This window comes from Peromyscus maniculatus, chromosome 20, assembly GCF_049852395.1.
Source record: "Peromyscus maniculatus bairdii isolate BWxNUB_F1_BW_parent chromosome 20, HU_Pman_BW_mat_3.1, whole genome shotgun sequence".
NCBI classification, from domain to species: domain Eukaryota; kingdom Metazoa; phylum Chordata; class Mammalia; order Rodentia; family Cricetidae; genus Peromyscus; species Peromyscus maniculatus.
Window position 1 is genome coordinate 28,282,375 of NC_134871.1, and position 20,804 is coordinate 28,303,178.

Sequence of the window (20,804 nt, forward strand, 5' to 3'; positions counted from 1 at the left end):
CAGGCATCGTTCTAGCCACTAAGGACAGAACAACCAGTAAAAAAAAAAAATTGTTTTGCTTCCATGGGACTTTGCATTTGGTGATGGGTGTCAGGAGTATATCAGGGTATGGAAGACAAACAATAGACAAGCATGTCTTCTTAGTGGGGAGGAAAGTGCCTTGGAGAAATAGAAGACAAGAGGGACAGAGAGTCACTGCTGGGTTGGGGCTTGACATCTTAGCCCTGGAGATGGAGAGGAGGTGAGTGCCGGTCTCTAGGCAAGAAGGAACATCTGCACACTGCTGCAGAGAAGGCACGGAGCCCAGCGTGGTAGGACTAGGCAGGACATGTCTGAGGGAGAAGAGCAGTCACAGGATGATTTGAGCAGTAGAATCCCTTAGTCTGGGCTGCGTTTTGAAAGCACAGAATGGTGTGGGCAGAGAAGAAATACAGGGGATGGGTACAGCCTATTGCCATGATCCCGCTGGCCCAGAACACTGGTGATGATGTGGTTGAACTGGCTATGACTGGGACTGATGTTAGATCACAGATCTTCTACCTGTCCTTCTCTGCCTTCCAGAAACAGCCCCCCACCCCCGAAGCCTGTCTCCCTGGTAGTTCTCTCCTGCCCTCTTAGAGCTGTGAGCAAGCCCAGCCACCCCGATTCCCAGACCACAGACAGCCCTTGAACTGTAACTGTTTTTGTCAATGCCAGGCCCAGCTAGATCACATGGTACAGAGGCGGGCCACCTCCACTGAAAACCTCTAAGAACTAGAATGCCCTTTGTTCTTTAGAATGGAGGGCTCTCTTCCAGCAGCTTCTCCACCCTGGTGTGGCTGTCTGCTAATGCTCTCCATGTCCTGGCCTGATCATAGCTGTCTGTGGCCATGAGGATCTCTCCTAATAAAGCTCATCTAAAGGGTAATTTTGTGTCAACTCCTGTTCTTTCCAACAAATGAAGTGAAGGGTCCACCTTTATATGGATGGCTAGGACAGAAGAGTCAAGAATGACTCGGAGGTCACTGGACTGAACTACTGAAGGACAGCATTACTGTTTATAGGGCTGGGTGGCTTTTGGGGACTAGAAGGTTTGTGCACTTGTGAAAACCAGGCGGACGGTTCAAAACTTGAAACAGGACCAGGGGCAGTGACATTTTATGACAACCATACAGTTAACTGAAAGCTAACCCTGCCCTTCAGAAAATGAACAGGATTTCAACAGAGGACATGCACTGAAGTGGTTAAAGGCACATGGTGATTATACTCAGGAAGAACCATCTACTCTTCTTTTGTTAAGCATTAGTGCAGCATTTCCCTGAGAAGGGGAGTCCTCAGAACTACTCTGCAGGCTGGTTAAGGGAGCCAGTTACTCTCATTTACCAGCAGGAGAAACTAACATTGAGGAAGACTAATTACAGCTAGCCAAGACCACTTGCTAATAAGTGGAAGAACCAGATGAAAGATGTTAATTTTTGGTAATGAAGCCCGTGACTTTTCCCAACTGCACACAACATTCCCATCTGCTAAGCTTTCAGACTCGAGGGGAAATTTGCATTTCTTTGGGCAGGAACACTGCCAGAAGCTTTGAACAATGGGAAAATGATGTTAGCTGGAATTTTAACTGTAAAGGAGACTCTAAGCAGAGTTGGGTACTCCGGTTTGCTCTGAGTGTGACTTACTTCTCTGGGCACATTCTGGACTAATTATTAATGCAGAACATTTCCCTGTGGCTGGAGTAGTTCCTCACATAGTTAAAAGTACCACTGAGTGACACAGAGCACCAACAGCTGGCTGGCACAGAGGGCAACATTTCCACTCCTTCACCATGAATTTATAAGAATACTCCATTTTCCAAGGTTATAAAATAGCACAAGCCCTCTCAGGCCAGTCTTGCCAAGCCCTGATTCAGAGCAAACCCTCTGAGCACACTCTTCTGTCTGGGACTCTCCATCCAGCCCTGATCTGAGCTGCAGCTCAAGCTGTCCTCTTGAAGATTCCAGGGGCTTCCTCAATAGAGATGCAGCTGCCCAAGCCTGCACCTGTCAGGTGGCACTTCTCTTTATCAGAGGGCAGCCATGGAAAAGCCCGTGCCCACAGGGTCATGTCCTCATCCGTGGCTATATGCCGTGCCAGCAGCCCAGCCCAGCTCCTCGGTTCTCCTGGAACTGTTAATGTGTGCATGCTTTAAAGTAAGTGAAGAGTTTTCAAGCTTATCTTTTCCTCTGCTCATCCCCTCGGGGCATTGGAGGCAAAACAGACACTGCTCCCAAAGTCAGCTGTACTGAAGGGCACGCTTGCATATGGAGGAGTGCCTGGCAGTGTCCACAGTGCTACAGAATGCACCTTTCACCCAGCAGCTTCTCTTAGGGACTCCCTTCTGCAGGTGCCCTTGTACCATGTAAAGGAATGTACTTTCAAGTTAACAACAGCATCACTGTTTGTAAGGGTGAAAAGCAGGAGTCAACCCACTTTAGAAAAGGGGACAGGCCACGTGAATGGAACATTACACAGCTATAAGAAGAATGAGGAACTGCCCTGTGGATTGTGGTACCAGGGGTGGGGTATTGCTGTGACAGGCCTGGCCATGCTGCTTGTTGGCTGAAGGTGGACTTTGGGACTCTGGATTAGGAAAGCAGTTGAATGCTGTAAGTAGGGCCTAACGGGACATATTAGTAGGAGCACAGAAGACAGTGGTGCGGAGAGCAATGGAGACTGTGATGGCCTGGTTCATGAGGATTCATTAGTAAGTGGCCCAGAGACCATTCTTGTGATACTGTGGCCGCTTTTGTGCACGTCTTAAAAATCTGCCTGAAGCTAAATTGAAGAGTTTTGTTAATAGGGTTGACAGAGGGGATTTTAAGAGAGCTTAATATTAACTGTGCCATGTGGTTATTAGTAATCACTCTTATGCAGATATATGATGAAAAGGAGTAAGCTAGACAAAGGGAAATATAAAATGTACAGTTTGAGTATAAAAGGAGCACAGGAAGTACAATGGTGCTAAGTCCTGTGCTCAAGGAGATAAAAAGTTTAAAGAATAAAGGGAGTGGTGACCTCAGGGCAAGACCCCACCCAGCTAAACTCCCAACTTGTGAGGAGGAATTAAAGGAAAGCTTCAGCAGTGATGGAGGCCACCATCTACAGAAAGCCATTGCAGATGTAACTGAAGGAGGGGGTCAAGTTCCAGCCCCAACAAGCAACAGAGCTTGGCAGCTCTGGCCATCTGTTCTGGCTTTAGAGTCAAGGATACAAGAAAGGGGCTGTGGAATCTCCCTCCTCAGCTAAGAAAAGTCACTGAGGCCAGGCATGTGTCAAGAGTGTCCCTGCATGGGGGCCCAGAGAGGCCATTGCATAAAGCTGTGAAGGCGAAATCTAGATTGTATTGGAGACCCCAAGATGTTGGCAATGCCAAAGTTGTGGGATACCTGCTGAGGAGAGCTGCTAACAGGGAGTGAACCCAGCCCAAGAAAGAAAAGTATGTTACAGTCAACAAAGCTGAATGGAGTTAGAGATCTGAAGAGCGCTTTGACATCAGACATGAGATGCAGAATTTGGAGTTTGCCCAGCTGGTTTAGCAAGCTAAACCATGTACAGAACTCACTTCCTGCCTACAGGCTCTAGTGCTTCCTCTGTACCACTGGAAACCAGCTTGTCCTCAGCTTCTCCCAGAGCCGATGATACTCCACTGTGGGAACACACTTCAGTGCCTCCTCAAGAAAGAAAAACAGCTACCATCTCTGACTCCCCACCAGAGCGGCCACTAGCCTGGGGAAATAGTGTGCACAACAACTGTACTTGTTTAGCAAACAATTGTGAACGGGTGACTTGTGCCCACTACTATCTATATTTGGAGGCTAGAAAGGACCTTGGAAAGATGCTGGTCCAACTCCATTGTAGGGATGAGGAAATGGCTGGCCAGCAAGCAGAAGTGACTTTCTGAAAGCTCCTTAACCTGAAGATGTGGCTTGGCTTGGCTGACTCAGGTCACAGATCTGTCCCCTCGGTGTTTCCTGGTCATTCCAGCTCCATGGGGTTAGTCAGTCTGGTTAGGGACTAATAGTTTGATCAAGAGCGGCTCCAGAAAGTTTCCTGTCACTCTCCTGCTCCTGTGGCTTCCTCTGGCACTCAGTAGACTGACCTCCCTGTCCAGATCATGGACCTGCACGTGCTGCTGCCCGGGTCTGGGAAGCTCTTATGTGGCACTTACGGCTGTCTCTCCTGGTTGAACATCTCTCCCTGGACTTGGGAGAGTCCCCTACTCCACGTTCTTGGGGCAGTTCTGCCTGAATCCCAGTGGTCACCAACCAGATTGGGTGATACATCTTACATATCTCTTCCAGAGAAACTTTAACCAGTGCTGGGGCAGAAATTGAATTAGTTCAATTCCAGGAGTCACCAGCACTTGAGAAACCACAGGCAAAGACTTGAGAGAATAAGGACAAAGAACTAGTTTAAGAAAGTGTTGAGACTCCAGCCGGGGAAGGGATGAGTCAGACTCAACCTCTAGTCAGTGCTGAAGTAGAATGGGGTAGGAGACTTAGAAGTCTCAGGAAGCAGGAAAAAAGAAAACATCTTCTGCTCAAAGAGATGTCTTTTGGGGCTGGAGAGATGGCTCAGTGGTTAAGAGCACTGGCTGCTCTTCCAGAGGTCCTGAGTTCAATTCCCAGCAACCGCATGGTGGCTCACAACCATCTACAATGAGATCTGGTGCCTTCTTCTGGCATAAAGTCATACATGCGGATAGAGCATCATATACATAAAATAAGTAAATAAATCTAAAAAAAAAAGTTTAGAAAAACAAGAAAAGAAATCCTTCCCCTTTTTGTTCCCATGGGAGGAGGCAGGTCACACATTTAATTACAGTCTCACTGTGAATGGGGTCTGTCATCTGTGACCAGGATGGCTAGAGGTTTCATAGCATAGCTCATATTTTTGGGGTCCTGATACACCAAACAAACTGTGTTTCCCACATCTCAGCTATATACCAGGTGAGTTGTATGTGTGATGTGGGGGTTGCAGGAATTGTGGGGTAATGTGTCCAGTGTATTCAGACTTCGCAGCAAAGACAGATAGCAGCCCTGGTTCTTGTTCTGAATTCCACATACGATATAATTAAAACACACCCGACCCCAGAGGGATGTGGCCATAGAGACGGTCTGCCGAGGTGACCCAAGGCCACCCGCTAACATGATAGTTTCAACGGGGGCAGCTGACCCTTTGGTGCCTCTGCAGAAGACTTTTTCTCAAACCGAGAAGCAGCCTCACTGAGATGTCCTCCAGACCATCGCATTCTGCTCATGTGTTCTAAAGTTGAGGCCCCCCGGGCATCTTGAAGTGAAGGGAGGTCCTTCCCCCTCACTCATGCTGTTCACTGGACTGTGTCCTCAATCCCTCAGTCATAAACTGGCCCCCTAGTCCCTACCATGACAGTATCTGGAGTAGGGCTTTGGGAAGCAATTAGGTTTGGTTTACAAGGATGGGGCCCAGATAACGTTCTTATTATCATTATATTATTATTATTATTATTATTATTATTATTATTATTATTATTATTGCCATCGTCATCACCACCATCACCATCGGAAAGTGTATGAGGAGCTCATATGCCATAGTGCAAGCCGGAGATCAGAGAACAGCTTTCTGGAGTCAGCTCTCTCCCTCTCCCTTTGTACAGATGTGCATTCTAGGGATCGAACAGCTCAGCAGGCCTGCATGGCAGGCACTTTACTGAGTTATCTTGACAGCCCAGGACTAGCGTTTTTATTTAAAACGATACCGGAGAGCTCATTCACTCACTGCCTGTCTCCATCTCCTTTCCTCCAGGAGGACACAGACATTGGTGGGGGAAGCCCTCCCCAGAGCATTACCACGCTGGCGTCCTGCTTTCAGACTTTTAGCCTCCAGTACTATGAGAAAGATGTTTCTGTGGTTAGGAGACAATACACAGTCTGGTATTTTGCCATGGCTGCCTGAGTAGACTTGGACACTAGGGGTGGGGTTAGGACTTCAGGGCTGGGGGCCTTTTGGTAGCTGGACTGGAAGTGTGGCCAGTTGGATCCCTGAGGTTTAAGGCTGTGGCTTCTATCCAAACAGTGTTGTCCATGGCTAGAAACAAGGGCCTCTCCTAGGGCAGTGTGTGGACTACTGAGCTTGCCAACTTCCAGAATACAGTATCCCTGAGCCCTGCAAGGAGAGTGTGCCCGACCCTGTCCCTGGGAGACTGGTCTCCAGACACTAATACAGGGAGCTTCCTGTGGGCCTCTCAGTGAAGAACAGCTGTAAGCTGAGGAGTGAGACCAGACAGGGGTGTGAGAGAGTTGAAAGTCCACTCCACATTCTCAAAACATGCCTATGAATATATGTTCCTGTGTGACACAGGGACCCTGGAAGACAGAAATTATCATTCCCAGTTTGAAGGTGGGCAGCCAGACACACAGGGAGGGCCAGCTTCCTTGCCCAGGTTAGAAGCAACAATATGTGAATTTGGGCTTTGGATCCCAGATCTGTGTTCCTGCTCACACCTGTGCACAGGTGTTCAGGGGCTGGAAAGAGGAGTCCTCCCTAGCCAGTGCTTAGGGAGGAGGAAGTTTCCATGACTGCGATAGACTAGGTTTCTCTATGCAGGGCGGAGGGCTGGGGAACAGAGGCTGTCCTCAACGGAGAGAGAACAGTGTTTGTTCAAGGACTACTTTGGCTGAGACACAGGAGGCTCTGAGGAGGACCCAGGAAAGGCTTCACAGGTGGAAGAGGGGGCCTCTCCTACACTGCCAAATCACTGTCACTGGAATTTTTTTCTGGGAGGTAGTAGGGAGCCATTAAAGGGGACTGAGCTTGGAGTGGAGCCAAAGGATAGCGAGCTGGTCTCAGTTCATTCACTACCCCGTTCATTTACTTTGCTAGGCTGGGCCCTGGGAATTCTGACTCCAGGTAAGACCTGGCCTCTGACCTCTGACTCCCAAGGACTTGCAGGCAGTGCACTCCATGCATAGTGGTCCTATGGAGTCTTTAAGGGAAACGTCTAGTGAGGAAAAGAGAACCCTAAGCTGCAGCTGGAAGAGGAGGACCGCCCCCCCCCCATCTATACAGCTAGAATCGGCATCAGAGGACTGGGGAGGAGGGTGGGTTCACCCCAGTACCTAATTCATCATCCCAGGAGCCCGGGAGCTGGGACTTAGGCTCTCTACACTTCAGGGAACTTGGAGAACGAGTGAGGGGCTCTGCGGATCACCTGCTGTCAAGGCTCTAGATAACGGCCAAGGAAACGCTCATCTTGTGAGCAGGCCTGGCAGACCCCAGCTCGCTCCCATCCCCTGTCCACCAGGCTTCACTAAAAAGGTACAGTCATGTTATCTGGCTGTGTGCCATCTGGTCTGGGGCAGGGGAACATTCATCCCAACTGCCGTTAGCTGTGACCACAGTGAAAACCTAGGCCACAATTACAGGATGGAACAGCTGGACTGAATCATTTGAGAGCAGACAGAGTCTTCAGTTAGGGCACAGCCCTGGCGGGTAATATGTGTCTGTCCTGCATTGTTCCGAGTGAGTTCTGACCCATCTGACTGCCTCACAACCACCCAACCAGGCATCAAGTTCACTCGCAGCTGCTGGACTTTCCCTCATGTAGATGACGCAGACTATGCATTTAGTTACAAACACAATTGAAATGAGGAAACAGGCAATGTTTAAAGGCGGCGGGGGCCAACTCTGACTAGGAGAGAGGCAGGAGAACGAAAGAAGGGTCTGCAAGTGTTTCAGATTCTGAGAGAAGATGTTAGAGGTCCTGCAGTTATCTCCACTCAGCCCTTGATTATCAGAGTGAGGAGAACAAAGAAGGGGCGTGAGTGAGCTGAGACGATGGAGAATTACACCCATCGTCCCCTCGCGTCTGCTTTGGCAGGCAGGCAAGTGTAGCTGGTGTTTAACTTATCCGCCCTTTTCCACACCCCCAGTGCCCAGGCCCTGCTAACGTTGGCCGCGGCAGCACGCTGCGAGCAGCTGGGCAGGGATCCACGAGCAAGCGGCCCCATGGACAGCCTACTTGCCAAGGTCCAAGAATCCATCTCAAACTGGGACGGCGTTCTCTCACAAGGAGCACAGTTAGTGTTGCACAGCTGTGCGGACAGCTCATCTGCCCGTGTGAACCGACGGTACAAAAAGGTGTTTGTGTCAGTACTGTACCCAGGCTGTACCCACGGCCAAGGGACTCGGTCCTGCAGCCAGAAAGACAGTGGCCAGGGAAAGCAGAGGACGGTCTTTGCTTCCATTTGGACGCTTTCTCTCACACTGCTCTTAGTCCTTGATCCTGGTCCACTTGGAAATAGGAATGCAGGGCAGAAAGCACATGGCTTTCTTGAGTTGGAGAGACGAGGGAGCCTGGAGTCTTGTCTTTTAGCTGTTGTTTGTTTAAATGGAGATGGGCACTAGGGTCAGCTGCAAGGCAACACGTTCCTAGACAATCTCTCTGCCGACCTGGCCTGTGCTGAGAGGTGACAGGGAAGCCGAAAGATTTCTCAGACATCTCCCTTTCAGAGCTAACTGGAGTCTCTCAGAGAGTGAGTCCCTACTTAGGAGAGGGCTATCTCAGACTCTTCGCTGAGTCTGAGCTGCGGTTATCCCAGCTGTTCCTGGAGTGTGAGAGCATGTGCTCAGCACGGCGCTCAGCCTGGCCTGGCATGCAGCCAGCTGGCAGGCAGCTCGTTCCTGTATTGTCATAGGCGCGCCTGGCGAGGGGGCAGAGCTGGAGTGTCTGTACTCTGCTGTCACGTCACTGTACACGGATAGGGCTTTATTTTACTTCATCTTATGGTGGGAAAGCCCAAAGGTGAGGAATTATGTACAGAAGAGGTGGGGACAGAGGGGCTGATGGCACTTGACAAGAATCCGTCTCTCTAACCAGTCCACTCCCCCAGGAAAGGCATGACTCCTTCCCACCAGCACAACTGCCTTGGAAAAGTTTCATGTCTCAAACATGTCACAGTGGCAACCAAATTTGAACATAAATTTCAGTATGGACAAACCACAGCAGCATGCCAAGAATGAGGGCCTTTCTCATAATGGTGGTGAGTGAGGCAGAGTGTGTGGAGACGCCAAAGCCATTTCCAGGTGCACAAGGAGGAAGTTTGGGGCCGAGGACCCAAGGGCTTTGAGATGCAGGCACACATACATCCAGGGGCCCAGTCAGACCCAGAGGACACTCAGGACATGTCAGCAGCCCACTGGCACCTGCAGGGCCTGTGCTGAGTCCTGTCTGTCCCAGGATCTCAATGTGACGGAACTCACTTGCACACGTTTTCCCATCGCTGCGGAGCACGTGACCCTCAGGACACTGACAGGCAAAGGATCTGTCTGTGTTGACACAGGAGTATTCACAACCATGGTCACTCAGCAAGCAGTAATCCACCCCTGTAAAACCAAAGCCAAGTGAGATCCCTGGGGGCCTCTGGGCTGCGACGGGAATCAAGTAACGGTTCACATTTACTGCCATTGAAAGCACTGGTCCCCAGCTGACTTCCCCGCAGTCTCCCTGGAGGCCAGCGGAGAACGTGCTGATCTCTGCATTGTCTGTACACTCCACGCCTGTGCAAACCCCTCCCCAGTACAGAAGTGGAAGGGGACTCACTGGAGCAGGTCTTGAGGTCATCGTTGATGAGGAAGCCTTCCGAGCACTGGCAGACAAAGGATTCCTCCGTGTTCAGGCACAGCTGCTCACAGCCATGGTCCTGCTGTGCACAGTGATCCACCCCTGCATTGGTCACAAACACAGGACAACAAAGGGACTGAGGTGCCAATGCTCCACTCACAAAAGGGACTGCTACCCAGAGCCTTCCTGGGTGCAACGGCAGCCACAGGGAAGGTTCCACTCTACCCCACGATACCCGGCTTGCTGGGAAATCAGCCTTGCTCCTTGTCATAGCTAGCTTCAGTGGCCTTGACATAAACCTAGAGTCACTTGGGAAGAGGAAACCTCAACTGAGGAATTGCTCCATCAAACTGGCCTGCGGGCATGTGTGGCATGTTCCTGATTGCTGATTGATCACAGCCCACTGTGAATAGTGTTCACCCAGGGAAGGTGGTCCTGAGTTGTATAAGAAGACAAGCTGAATATGAACTTAGATGCAAGCCAGTAAACACCGTTGTCTGTGGTCTCTGGCTCAGTTTCCGCCTTGACTTCCCTCAGTCATAAACCGTGACATGGAAGTGTAAGCTGAAATAAAACCTTTTCTTCCCAAGTTGCTTTTGGTCATGGCATTTATCAGAGCAACAGAGAAGCAAACAGAACAGCACTGATTTCCACATCCTTGCTGCGGATGCTGGACGGACTTAACCTCTCTGTCACCTCTGGAGATGATGGCAGTCCCCTTTCTTCTTTTGCGTTCACGGGTTATACATGCAGGTGTGTGAGCATGCTTGTAGAGGCCAGAGGACAATTTTGTCATTCTCGTGAAATGTAGTCTACCTCCTTCAGACAGGGTCTCTCTCATTGGCTTGGAGCCCAACAATTAGGCTAGACTGGCTGGCTAATGGGGTTGGGGTGGGCTGAGGGGGGGCATTCTGTTTCCACCTGCCCGGTGCTGAGGTGACAAGTACATGCCACCATGCCTGGTGATCTACCTGGGTTCTGCAGGTAGATCTCAGACCCAGGCTTGCAAAGCAAACACTTCACCAACTGAGTTTCTCCCCGGCACCTGGCGGTCCCTTTCTGGTCATAATGTAGTAAAGTTAGAGGAAAGGATACATGTAAGGCCCTCCAAACAGTGGCTGGCATACAGCAACCGCTTAACGAATGGTTGTTAGTATGACTACGTAGTGCTCAGAGAGAATTATTTTTATTTGAGAAATAAAGAAGTGATTTTTTTTTTTTTTAAAAATTCTCTTAATCAGGACATCCAAATTCAGAAAATAAACAAAAGCCTCGCTGCCTGTGTGGCCCCTTCTGGCACCCAAACACCACAGCTGGTCCTTGGGCAGGGAACGCCGAAGGCCAGGAAACACCCAGCTGTGGTGGACGGCTCCCACAGAGCCCCCTGGACTGCCTCCCAGATTTACTGAATGGAGAAAGTGCATCCTCCATCAACTGGCCAGACACTGAAGACCTCATGATGGCCCACTGAGGTAAACCTTTTCACTCCTTCGTGGCCGAAGGCCAGAGGCTTCTAGAACAATCCACTGGTAGACACACCTGAAAAACACTTGCAGTGTCTCAGGAGCCACGTACCCATTTCACATCTGGATTCTGCCATTTACCAGGCAGAACTGTCCGGAGGCACATGAGAGCTGGAATCTTGGAGGTGCTCACAACTGTGCCCGCAGAGTGAGCACTGAGAATGTTGGAGGTGTTCACAACTGTGCCCACAGAATGAGCACTCAGAAGAGCCTGTGCCATCGTGCCTAAGAACCCCGTGGATTTCCCTGGGGACTTCTAGACAGAAACAGCTTGGTTTAAACTTTCTAAAAGTTTTAACAAAGGAAGACCCCCATCTCTTCCGGGCTCACATCTGAGCTCTTATAGACTATCCAAGGTGCTGTTGCAAAATATTTCATTGCACTGTGAAACTCCGAGACTGTTAATAAAATTAACCTTGGATGGGGAGGGCGGAGTTGACAAGAATTAGCCATAGAGTACAGAAGACCCAGGAATATGGATAGAGAGACTGTTTTTTGGGTTGGGACCAGTGAGGAGAGGCTCCCTTGCTGGGTCTGTGGACAGAAAGGAAGGTCAGCGGTTGCTTCTCGGCTTCTCTGATCCAGCAGGGTTTCACCCCACATGACTCCCGAGTTTTTTGGTAAATAGAATGATAGAGACTTAGTTAAAACCTACATTTGGCAGCCACAACTGTGGCCCAGCCAGTGTTGGGGGGACTGGAAATCCCGGCAGGCCACAGTCTGAGCAGTGGGGTGCTGACTGCAGGCCACAGGGCACAAACAGCAGTTAAAATATCAGTCTATTCAGGTGCAACAGCCAAGCTGACAGAAAAACACCACCAGGCCATGCTGGGAGGGTCAGGATCACGCTCAGAAAGCCAAATCAAGGCTTGCTTCCTCCGAAGACAGGAGAAGGAGGTTCCCCTGGCTGGCTCTGTAGCTCATACTTCAGCTGTGAAACTGGCCCTCCTGAGAGTCAAGGGCCCAAATGTGGTCCAACAGCTGCACTGTTCCCATGACAACCCACTTCTGTCTGCAGAGCTGAAGCAGATGCACAGTATGCGAGGTGCAAGGCCACACGAAGGGACCTTCTAGGGAGGCCAACGTCACCCGCCCCAGCTCTTAGTGTGCCAGGGCCCTGGGATCCGTCACAGCCCCCACATAATCTCATCCTGCTGGCTTCGGCCTGTGGAGACCGTACCTCGGGGAAAAAAAAGTTAGGAGCCCATCCAGCTGGCAAGACCTGAAAGTTCCCATGTGTTTATGTCACCAAGCTTTGTTGTGGTTCTGAGACAAGGATATTAAGTAAAGGCTTTACAAAAGTCCATACTGTCCAGTTCTGCCCTCATTGTCCAGTTTCCCAAGGTCCACCCCCTCTGGCCTCTCGTCCCAATCTGGTACCAGGCGTCAGTCACTTTCACAGGCTGGGTGATACTCACTGTTATCTTTTATCTTTAGTTGTATGTTTGCTACAAACGAGGCACAAGGCCAAGGGGTTGAAATGGCTCCAGTTATTCCCCATAACCACCCAGGGAATCAATGCTATTAACAGTCTCACTTTTTAAAAAAAAAATTTATTTATTTATTTATTATGGTTTTTTGAGACAAGGTTTCTCTGTGTAACAGTCCTGGCTATCCTGGAACTCACATTGTAGACCAGGCTGGCCTCGAACTCACAGAGATCCACTTGCCTCTGCCTCCCAAGTGCTGGGATTAAAGGCGTGCGCCACCACCGCCCGCCCGGTACATCCTCACTTTGTAAAAACAGACAGGCAATCAAAGCTTGGAGAATCACCTGTCTCAGGTCATATATGTAGACTGCAAGAGAGCTCCAATTCGAATTCCGGCCTATCTGACTTAGCAAATGCTTTCAGTAGCAAAGAACAATAGCAGCAGCCCCGTTCTGCACAGGCTACACATGTTCACACCCTCCCTGCTCCGCTCCCCCGGTTTATGTGGTGCTGGGGATCTAACCCATGACTTTGTGCATGCAAGGCTAGCACTCTGCTGACTGAGCTACACCCGCAACCCCGCACGTGTATTTATTTATTTATTTATAAACACCCCCTCTCAATCTTGTTCTCTTTTGAATTTTTGAGATGATATCTTGCTGCAGAGCCCATGCTGGTCTTGAACTCATCTTTGTGCCTTGGTCTTCTGAGATCTGAGATTGTTAACCGTGCACTGCTGTACTTGGCACACACTAACTTCTTTAATGTTATGTATGCAGAGTTTTGTCTGTCTGTCTGTATGTGTCTTCTATGTATGCCTTGGTGCCCATGGAGGTCAGAAGAGGGTGTTGGATCTTCACAAACAGTTGTGAGCCACCATGTGGGTGCTGGGAATGGACTCTGGGTCTTCTATAAGAGCAGCAAGTGCTCTTAATTACTAAGCAATCTCTTTAGCCCTCATATTGAGTCTCGTAATTATTGAAGTGGGTAGTACTAACAGTACCATTCGATGGTTTATAAAATGCAGGAAACCCTGAAGCTATAGAAGGACACAGCTGCTAATGAGCCCAACAGACTGTGCATGGACCCCACCCCATCGGCACCCATACCCCTGGGGCATACTCACGGCTGCAGGTTTTGCCATTGGGGTCCAGAGTATAGCCCCGACGGCAGCGGCAGTAGTGGCCCTCCTCTGTGTTGACACACTCGTGCTCACAGCCTGGTTTGTTCAGGGCACAGTAGTTGATTCCTGAAGGGAGAAAGTAAAGCCCCTCCTTCAGACTCTGTGAGGCTATTAGGGTGGACTCCAGGGTTCCCACAGCCCCCATGGAGAGAGCTGGTAGGTGCTGCTTGATGAGGCAAGCCAGGAATTATCATTCCTTCAGTCATTTACCAGCCTAGGGCCAGGCCCTAAGTTAGATGTGTAGATGCAAATGTGAGCAATGTGTAGCTCTGCCTTCAGGGTTTGTGCTCCGGAGACACAACAGAAAGGAAGCAGGAACACTAGACACCAAAGATGTAACTGAGTGACAAGAAACCAAGTGAGGTTATGGACGCCTCCTGCGCACTCCAGTGCTGGTTACACCCGAGCGCGCCTCCCCCCACCCAGGTCACATTTGTGATTGACTCAGAGTCTGCCGAGGTCCCAGGCTTTGCATCACCACCTTCATGATCAGTGTCTGAAATCGATGATGGCACTCACTGTCAATGAGGAGGTGAGGAGCAAGACTGAATCCTGGCCAAGGACTTTCCTTGTTTATCTTGGCCAACTACTTTTCCAAGTTTAATTGGATGATATTGAATTCTTTTGAAACAGATTGTTTTTAATTTGATTTGAAAATAGCCACCAGCCCCCTGTTACATGAAAATGGCCCAGTGTCTGTAAGACCCAGAGCACGAGAGATCTTAGATTCCTAATTACAAATCTGAGATTCTACGTCAATAACTTTGCTTCCCTCTGCCATGGGATGCTCTGGAGAACACAAGTTCTCCCTTCTGCTCCCAGCTGCCTGCTGTAATGTCGGGCTGAGTGCAAGCATTAAGCCAGAGCAGCTCTGACGGGCTGACCTCAGAGGTCCAGGCCTGGGCTCACAGCAGAGACAATGGAAAATGTAATGACGAGGAGGAAGATTGAGAGATGAGCTGATGAGGACATTAGATCTTAGGAAAAGTTCTGTTTTTTCTGGATAAAAAAAAAGCAGGACACCTGGCTGCAGAGGAGATGGAGATGTCACCGTCAGATACACATGGATGAGTGTTAGGGACTCCGGCAGGAGCTGCAGCCTACCAAACAGCCTTTGGGCCAGTTTGGTGTCCTAAAGCTGCTCTCTCAGCCTCTGTCCTCTCGGCAGCCCCCCTTCCACTCTGGCCTTGAGGATATGTGCAATGACTGCCTTAGAGCCTTCTCTTCAAGGGCCTCTCCAGCAGGGTGTGGAGATCTGGCGGGAGATGCGGAATCTCAAGCAAAGGCTCCCTCAGTGGCTACATGCTGGATGGGTTCCCTTGTTCTGCTCCATTAGTAACACAGGAAGCATGCTACCATAATGCCGCTGTGCTGAACCAATCTAATTATCTCCCTAAGAGTCCTCCCCCACCTGTAACTGATTTCCCATGGTGCACTCAGCCCCTCAAACATCCATCCCTAGAAAAAAGGTGTCTGCAGTACAGAGGGAAGTGGAATGAAGCTGGCCCTTGGACATATTGTTGGGCATGTGTGGTCCAATTGTCCTCACATTTTGAATGCTTTCCATTCAGGTTCTCATTTAATGCTTGACTGTTTTAAAGGTTTGTATCCAGACTTGGCAGTAGGAATTATCTTTTATAAGAGAAGCTCAGTTTCAAAATATGGGCTCTGTAACCACACAAAGTTTAATACTTATTAGGACGAATGTGGAACTTGATCTGTGCCATAAACAGTATGTGATTTGTCTAGATTCAGTTCCACATATGGCCCACAGTGCTTTTCAGAAGAGGTACCTGGTACAGTCTTGTAATGAGCACACACTGGCATACACATACAGTCTTGCCATGAACACCCTGGCAGGCAGTCTTGCCATGAGCACACATTGGCATACAGTCTTTTGCCATGAGCATACATGGGCAGACAGTCTTGCCATGAGCACACATTGGCAGACAGTCTTGCCATGAACACACATTGGCAGACAGTCCTGCCATGAGCACACATTGGCATGCAGTCTTTTGCCATGAGCACACATTGGCAGACAGTCTTGCCATGAGCACACATTGGCAGACAGTCTTGCCATGAGCACACATTGGCATACAGTCTTTTGCCATGAGCACACATGGGCAGACAGTCTTGCCATGAGCACACATTGGCAGACAGTCTTGCCATGAACACACATTGGCAGACAGTCCTGCCATGAGCACACATTGGCATACAGTCTTTTGCCATGAGCACACATTGGCAGACAGTCTTGCCATGAGCACACATTGGCAGACAGTCTTGCCATGAGCACACATTGGCATACAGTCTTTTGCCATGAGCACACATGGGCAGACAGTCTTGCCATGAGCACACATTGGCAGACAGTCTTGCCATGAGCACACATTGGGAGACAGTCTTGCCGTGAGCACACATTGGCATACAGTCTTTTGCCATGAGCACACATGGGCAGACAGTCTTTTGCCATGAGCACACATTGGCAGACAGTCTTGCCATGAGCACACATTGGCAGACAGTCTTGCCGTGAGCACACATTGGCATACAGTCTTGCTGTGAGCACACATTGGTGGACAGTCTTGCCATGAGCACACACTGGCGGACAGTCTTGCTGTGAGCACACATTGGTGGACAGTCTTGCCATGAGCACACACTGGCGGACAGTCTTGCTGTGAGCACACATTGGCCAGGAAGAAGCAACAGAGCGGCATTTAGGGAAATATCCCAGCAGGCATGGTAGTGTACACCTGCGGTCTAGCTCTCAGAAGAGAGGTGCAACTTTGGGGCTAGCTTGGCCCACATGGCCAGAGTCTGTCTCAAAACAAGCCAAACCAAAAACAAACAAGCAAACAAACAACCTCAAACAAACAAACCAAACAAATAAGAAGGAAGGAAAGAAGAAAGGGAGGTAAGGAGAGAGAGAAATGAAGGGAGGGAGAAAGGAAGGAAGGAAAGAAGAAAATATACCACTAATTGGAAGTTCCAGAGAATTCTACAAATGTCATGGTCAGGAAATCACAAAAAATCAAGAAATTCCAGTTAAATTGTAATTTCTCCAGGATGATGTATCTCAGAGCAATTCTTTCACTCACTCATTCACACATAATCCACTTGACCCAAGGACTCTGAGCTGTTGAGGATTCAGTGATGGAAAAGACAAGCACCAGGTAGGTCTTCTACTCTGGTGTCATTGGGGGACAGTCTGGTGTGTGTGTGTGTGTGTGTGTCTGGTGTGTGTGTGTATATGTGTGTGTGTGTGTGCGCAGACACTGGGGATCTGGCCTGGTGGTCTGCTCTGGAGTAGGTGCTCTAGTTGCTGGCTAGCCCCTCTGAATTTCAGGTGAAGGCATCTGAGTCCCCTGTACCTCCTCACCCCCACCTTGCTGATGCTCAGTTCCCTTGGGTGCTGCTGCAATGACCTAGGGCATTCTTCCCTTCTTCCTTCCTCTCAGGAACAGAACTTTAATGTCCCCTATCTTGTAGGACTTGAAGAAACCAGCTCCTTTAATATCCCATCTCTGTGCCCAGCCTTTTCTCTCCCTCAAGGTTCCATAAACACTTCATGGGGACACGGAACAGGGGTGGGCACCCTCATTTCAAGGAGATGCTTCAGCTTGGACTGGGTTGCTAAACAAATCTGTGACCAGATCCAGTCTATTTAATCTCTAGGGAAACTTCCCACAGTAGGTTCTAGTGACCACAGGAAAATACAAAAATACAAACAGAAGGACATTAATAAACACAGACGTCCATCATGAACACAGTGTGCTAAAGGTCTGCTGAGACAGGAAAGTGTGTGGTGGAAAGCCACAGTGATGGGATGGGCCAGTGCCACTTACTTCGGCAGGTTTTCCGGTCTGGATTCAGCATGAAGCCTTTCAGGCAGCGGCAGAAAGCAGACTTCTGGCCATTAACACACTCGTGCTGACATCCATGATTAGAAGATGCACAGTAGTCTATCTCTGGAAAGAAAGCAAGGTCCTAGGAATCATGAATAAGTCAATTTGTCTAGCCATGAAAACAAGGATTCTTCGTCCCCATTTTCCCCAAGTGTGCAAAATACATGCCTTGATATTTAGGCCCAGATGAGACCTCTTCAAAAAGCCACTTCCACCGGGCGGTGGTGGCACATGCCTTTAATCCCAGCACTCGGGAGGCAGAGGCAGGTGGATCTTTGTGAGTTTGAGGCCAGCCTGGTCTACAGAGTGAGATCCAGGAAAGGTGCAAAGCTACACAGAGAAACCCTGTCTCAAAAAAACAAAAAAACAAAGAAGAAGCAGAAGAAGAAGAAGAAGAAGAAGAAGAAGAAGAAGAAGAAGAAGAAGAAGAAGAAGAAGAAGAAGAAGAAGAAGCCGAAACCCTGTCTCAAAAAAACAAAGAAGAAGCAGAAGCAGAAGCAGAAGAAGCAGAAGCAGAAGAAGAAGAAGAAGAAGAAGAAGAAGAAGAAGAAGAAGAAGAAGAAGAAGAAGAAGAAGAAGAAGAAGAAGAAGCCGCCATTTCCCTGCCTAGAGATTATGTCCTCATCTCAAAGATATTTTTTCGTTTGTTTTTGTTTTTTTAAGATAGGGTTTCTCTGTGTAGCTCTGGCTGTCCTGGAGCTCACTTTTTAGACCAGGCTGGCCTCAAACTCACAGAGATCTGCCTGCCTCTGCCTTCTAAGTGCTGGGATTAAAGGTGTGTGCCACCACACCAGCCTTCAAAGATCTCTTTGATATTTTTGTTTTACAAAATATTTATACAACAGTTGCTTCTTGTAAAGGCCACTGAAATTGAATCTGCATTGGGGGCTGGGTATGGTGGTATACATCTTTATTCCCAGTCCTTGGGAGGCAGAGGCAGGAGGATCTCTGTGAGTTCAAGGCCAACCAAGACTACACAGTGACATTTGGTCTCAAAAACAAAACAAACAACAAAACGTTGCGTTGGTCTGGGGAAGTATGTATGTCGGTGGTAAAGAACCCAGGTAGTGTTCTCAAGTGTTCTGCATGACACTGAAACCAAAGCTACATGTATGGGTTTGGGATGTGACCCAGGGCACAGTGCTTGCTGGTGAGTACCGGGAACACAGACGCCATCTGTAGTCCCAGCACTGCGGAGTCAGGACAGGTGGTCCCAGAGCAGGCTGGCTCGCGAGACCAGCCAGACTGGCAGGTTCTGGGTTCAGGATCTTGACTCGGTGTGTAAGGTGGAAAATGACCAAAGAAGGAGCCCCACGTCAACCTCTGGCCCTCATGTGTACGCACACACATGTGCATGCACACCACCACCCCACACAAGTGCTCATACACATGTGAACACACATGTACATGCAATATAATTAAAACGGGATTGTTTACTATGTTATAAGCTAGGGAGAGAACATAGCTGAGTATTTAATGGAATTTATGCAATTAAAGAGATTAAAATGTTCCCAAATAAAACTCTAGACCACTTAAACTTTTTACACACTGAGTCAGATCCCAGGAAACAGAGTATAGAAGGGAAAAGACACAAATATTCTGAATTTAAAATTCCTCCCTCATTATCTTGGTAGACTGACCATTATCTTGGTAACCCTCCAACAGACAGACAAACAGACACACACACCACACACATACACCACATGCACACACACACACCACACATACATACACCACATGCACACACACACCACATACATACACACACATATATACACACACCACACACACCACATGCACACATACACACACACATACACACACATACACCACACACATATACCACATGCACGCACACACACCACATACACACACACACATATACACACACACACCACACATACCACATGCACACATACACAGACACACACACACACACACACCACACACACACACACACACACACACACACCAATAACATCTAAAGAACAAGACTTGGTCATGAACTTGAGAGGAAATGGAATGGGAGGGGCTGGAGGGGGTAGAAATGATGTAAATGCAATGCTCATGTATGAAATTCTCAAAGAAATTAAATTAAAAAGAGCAATTGGTCCAGACCCAGTACATGTTTTAGGTGAATTATTTAAGGAGTTTTGGTTATTTGGGGGCTGAGAAATGGCTCAGTGGCTAAGTGCTTACTGCTCTTCCAGAGGACCTGTGCTTGGGTCCCAACACACGTGGAGGTAACTCACACCCCGTGACTTCCAGCCTTCCCTCTGTTTGTGTCTTCTCCGTTGTTTCTGTTTCACTTTTCAGGTCTTGAACTGTTTCCTTCACCTGTTTAATTGCTTTTTCTTGTTTTTTTTTTCTTTTACTTTCTTTAAGGGATTTATTGATTTCTTCAAATTTTTGTTTGCCTTTTCCTCAACTCTTCAAGGGAATTTTTCATTTCCTCTTTAAAGGCCTCTATCATCTTCATAAAGTTATTTTTAAGGTCGCTTTCTCTGCTTCTTCTAGGTTGCGATGTTCAGGTCTTGCTGTTGGAGAACCACTAGGTTCTGGTGGTGCCACATTGCTCTTTATGTTGTTGTGTGTACTTTTGCACTGGGGTCTTTCCATCTCTTCCTCCAGTAGGTACAAGAGGTGCCTGTGTCAAGTGAGCTGCTATTGGTCCAGTCTGTGCTTGCTGTGTCTGTGTCTCAGGGGGTCACTCTGGGTCCAGTCTTACCTCTTGGTTTAATTGGAGCTGGCAGATTCTGTGTCTCATGAAGCCGCTGAGGTCGCAGGGGGATGGGTGGGTGTGGGGTAGGGAGTGGGTCTTGTAGATTGCAGGATCCGATGGGGGGTGTTGGTGGGTAAGCCTGCCCGCAGGAGTCTTCCCTGCTGGCCGGCAACTTGGGTAGCAATGGGTGAGGGTTCTTGGGCATGGGTTGTGTCCCAGGGCCTAGATCCTAGAGGCAGGGCTCTCTGGGCGGGAGAAGAGTCACTCACCTCTTAGTCCAATCCTCTTCAATTTCTTTTACCAACATTTTATACTTTTTCAGTGCACAGATATTTCACATCTTCCTTTAAATTTGTTCACAAGTATAGCAAATTGGTGCCATTGAATGTTATTAGTTTAAATTTTGATAGCACATTGCAAGTTTTTGT

At 48.8% G+C, this 20,804-nt stretch overlaps 1 protein-coding gene across 3 annotated transcripts in view; it reads right to left on the reverse strand.

Moving 5' to 3' along the window:
* The window catches only part of Matn2 (matrilin 2), a 152,093-nt gene that overhangs the window by 12,089 nt on the left and 119,200 nt on the right, over positions 1 to 20,804 (reverse strand). For all 3 annotated transcript variants that reach the window (XM_076555933.1, XM_076555932.1, XM_076555931.1), the window contains exons 7-10: positions 17,595 to 17,717; positions 13,702 to 13,824; positions 9,602 to 9,724; positions 9,262 to 9,384 (exon numbers count right to left, since the gene is read on the reverse strand). In XM_076555933.1, coding sequence (XP_076412048.1) covers positions 9,262 to 9,384; positions 9,602 to 9,724; positions 13,702 to 13,824; positions 17,595 to 17,717 — 492 coding nt within the window. The remainder of the gene's footprint in view (positions 1 to 9,261; positions 9,385 to 9,601; positions 9,725 to 13,701; positions 13,825 to 17,594; positions 17,718 to 20,804) is intronic.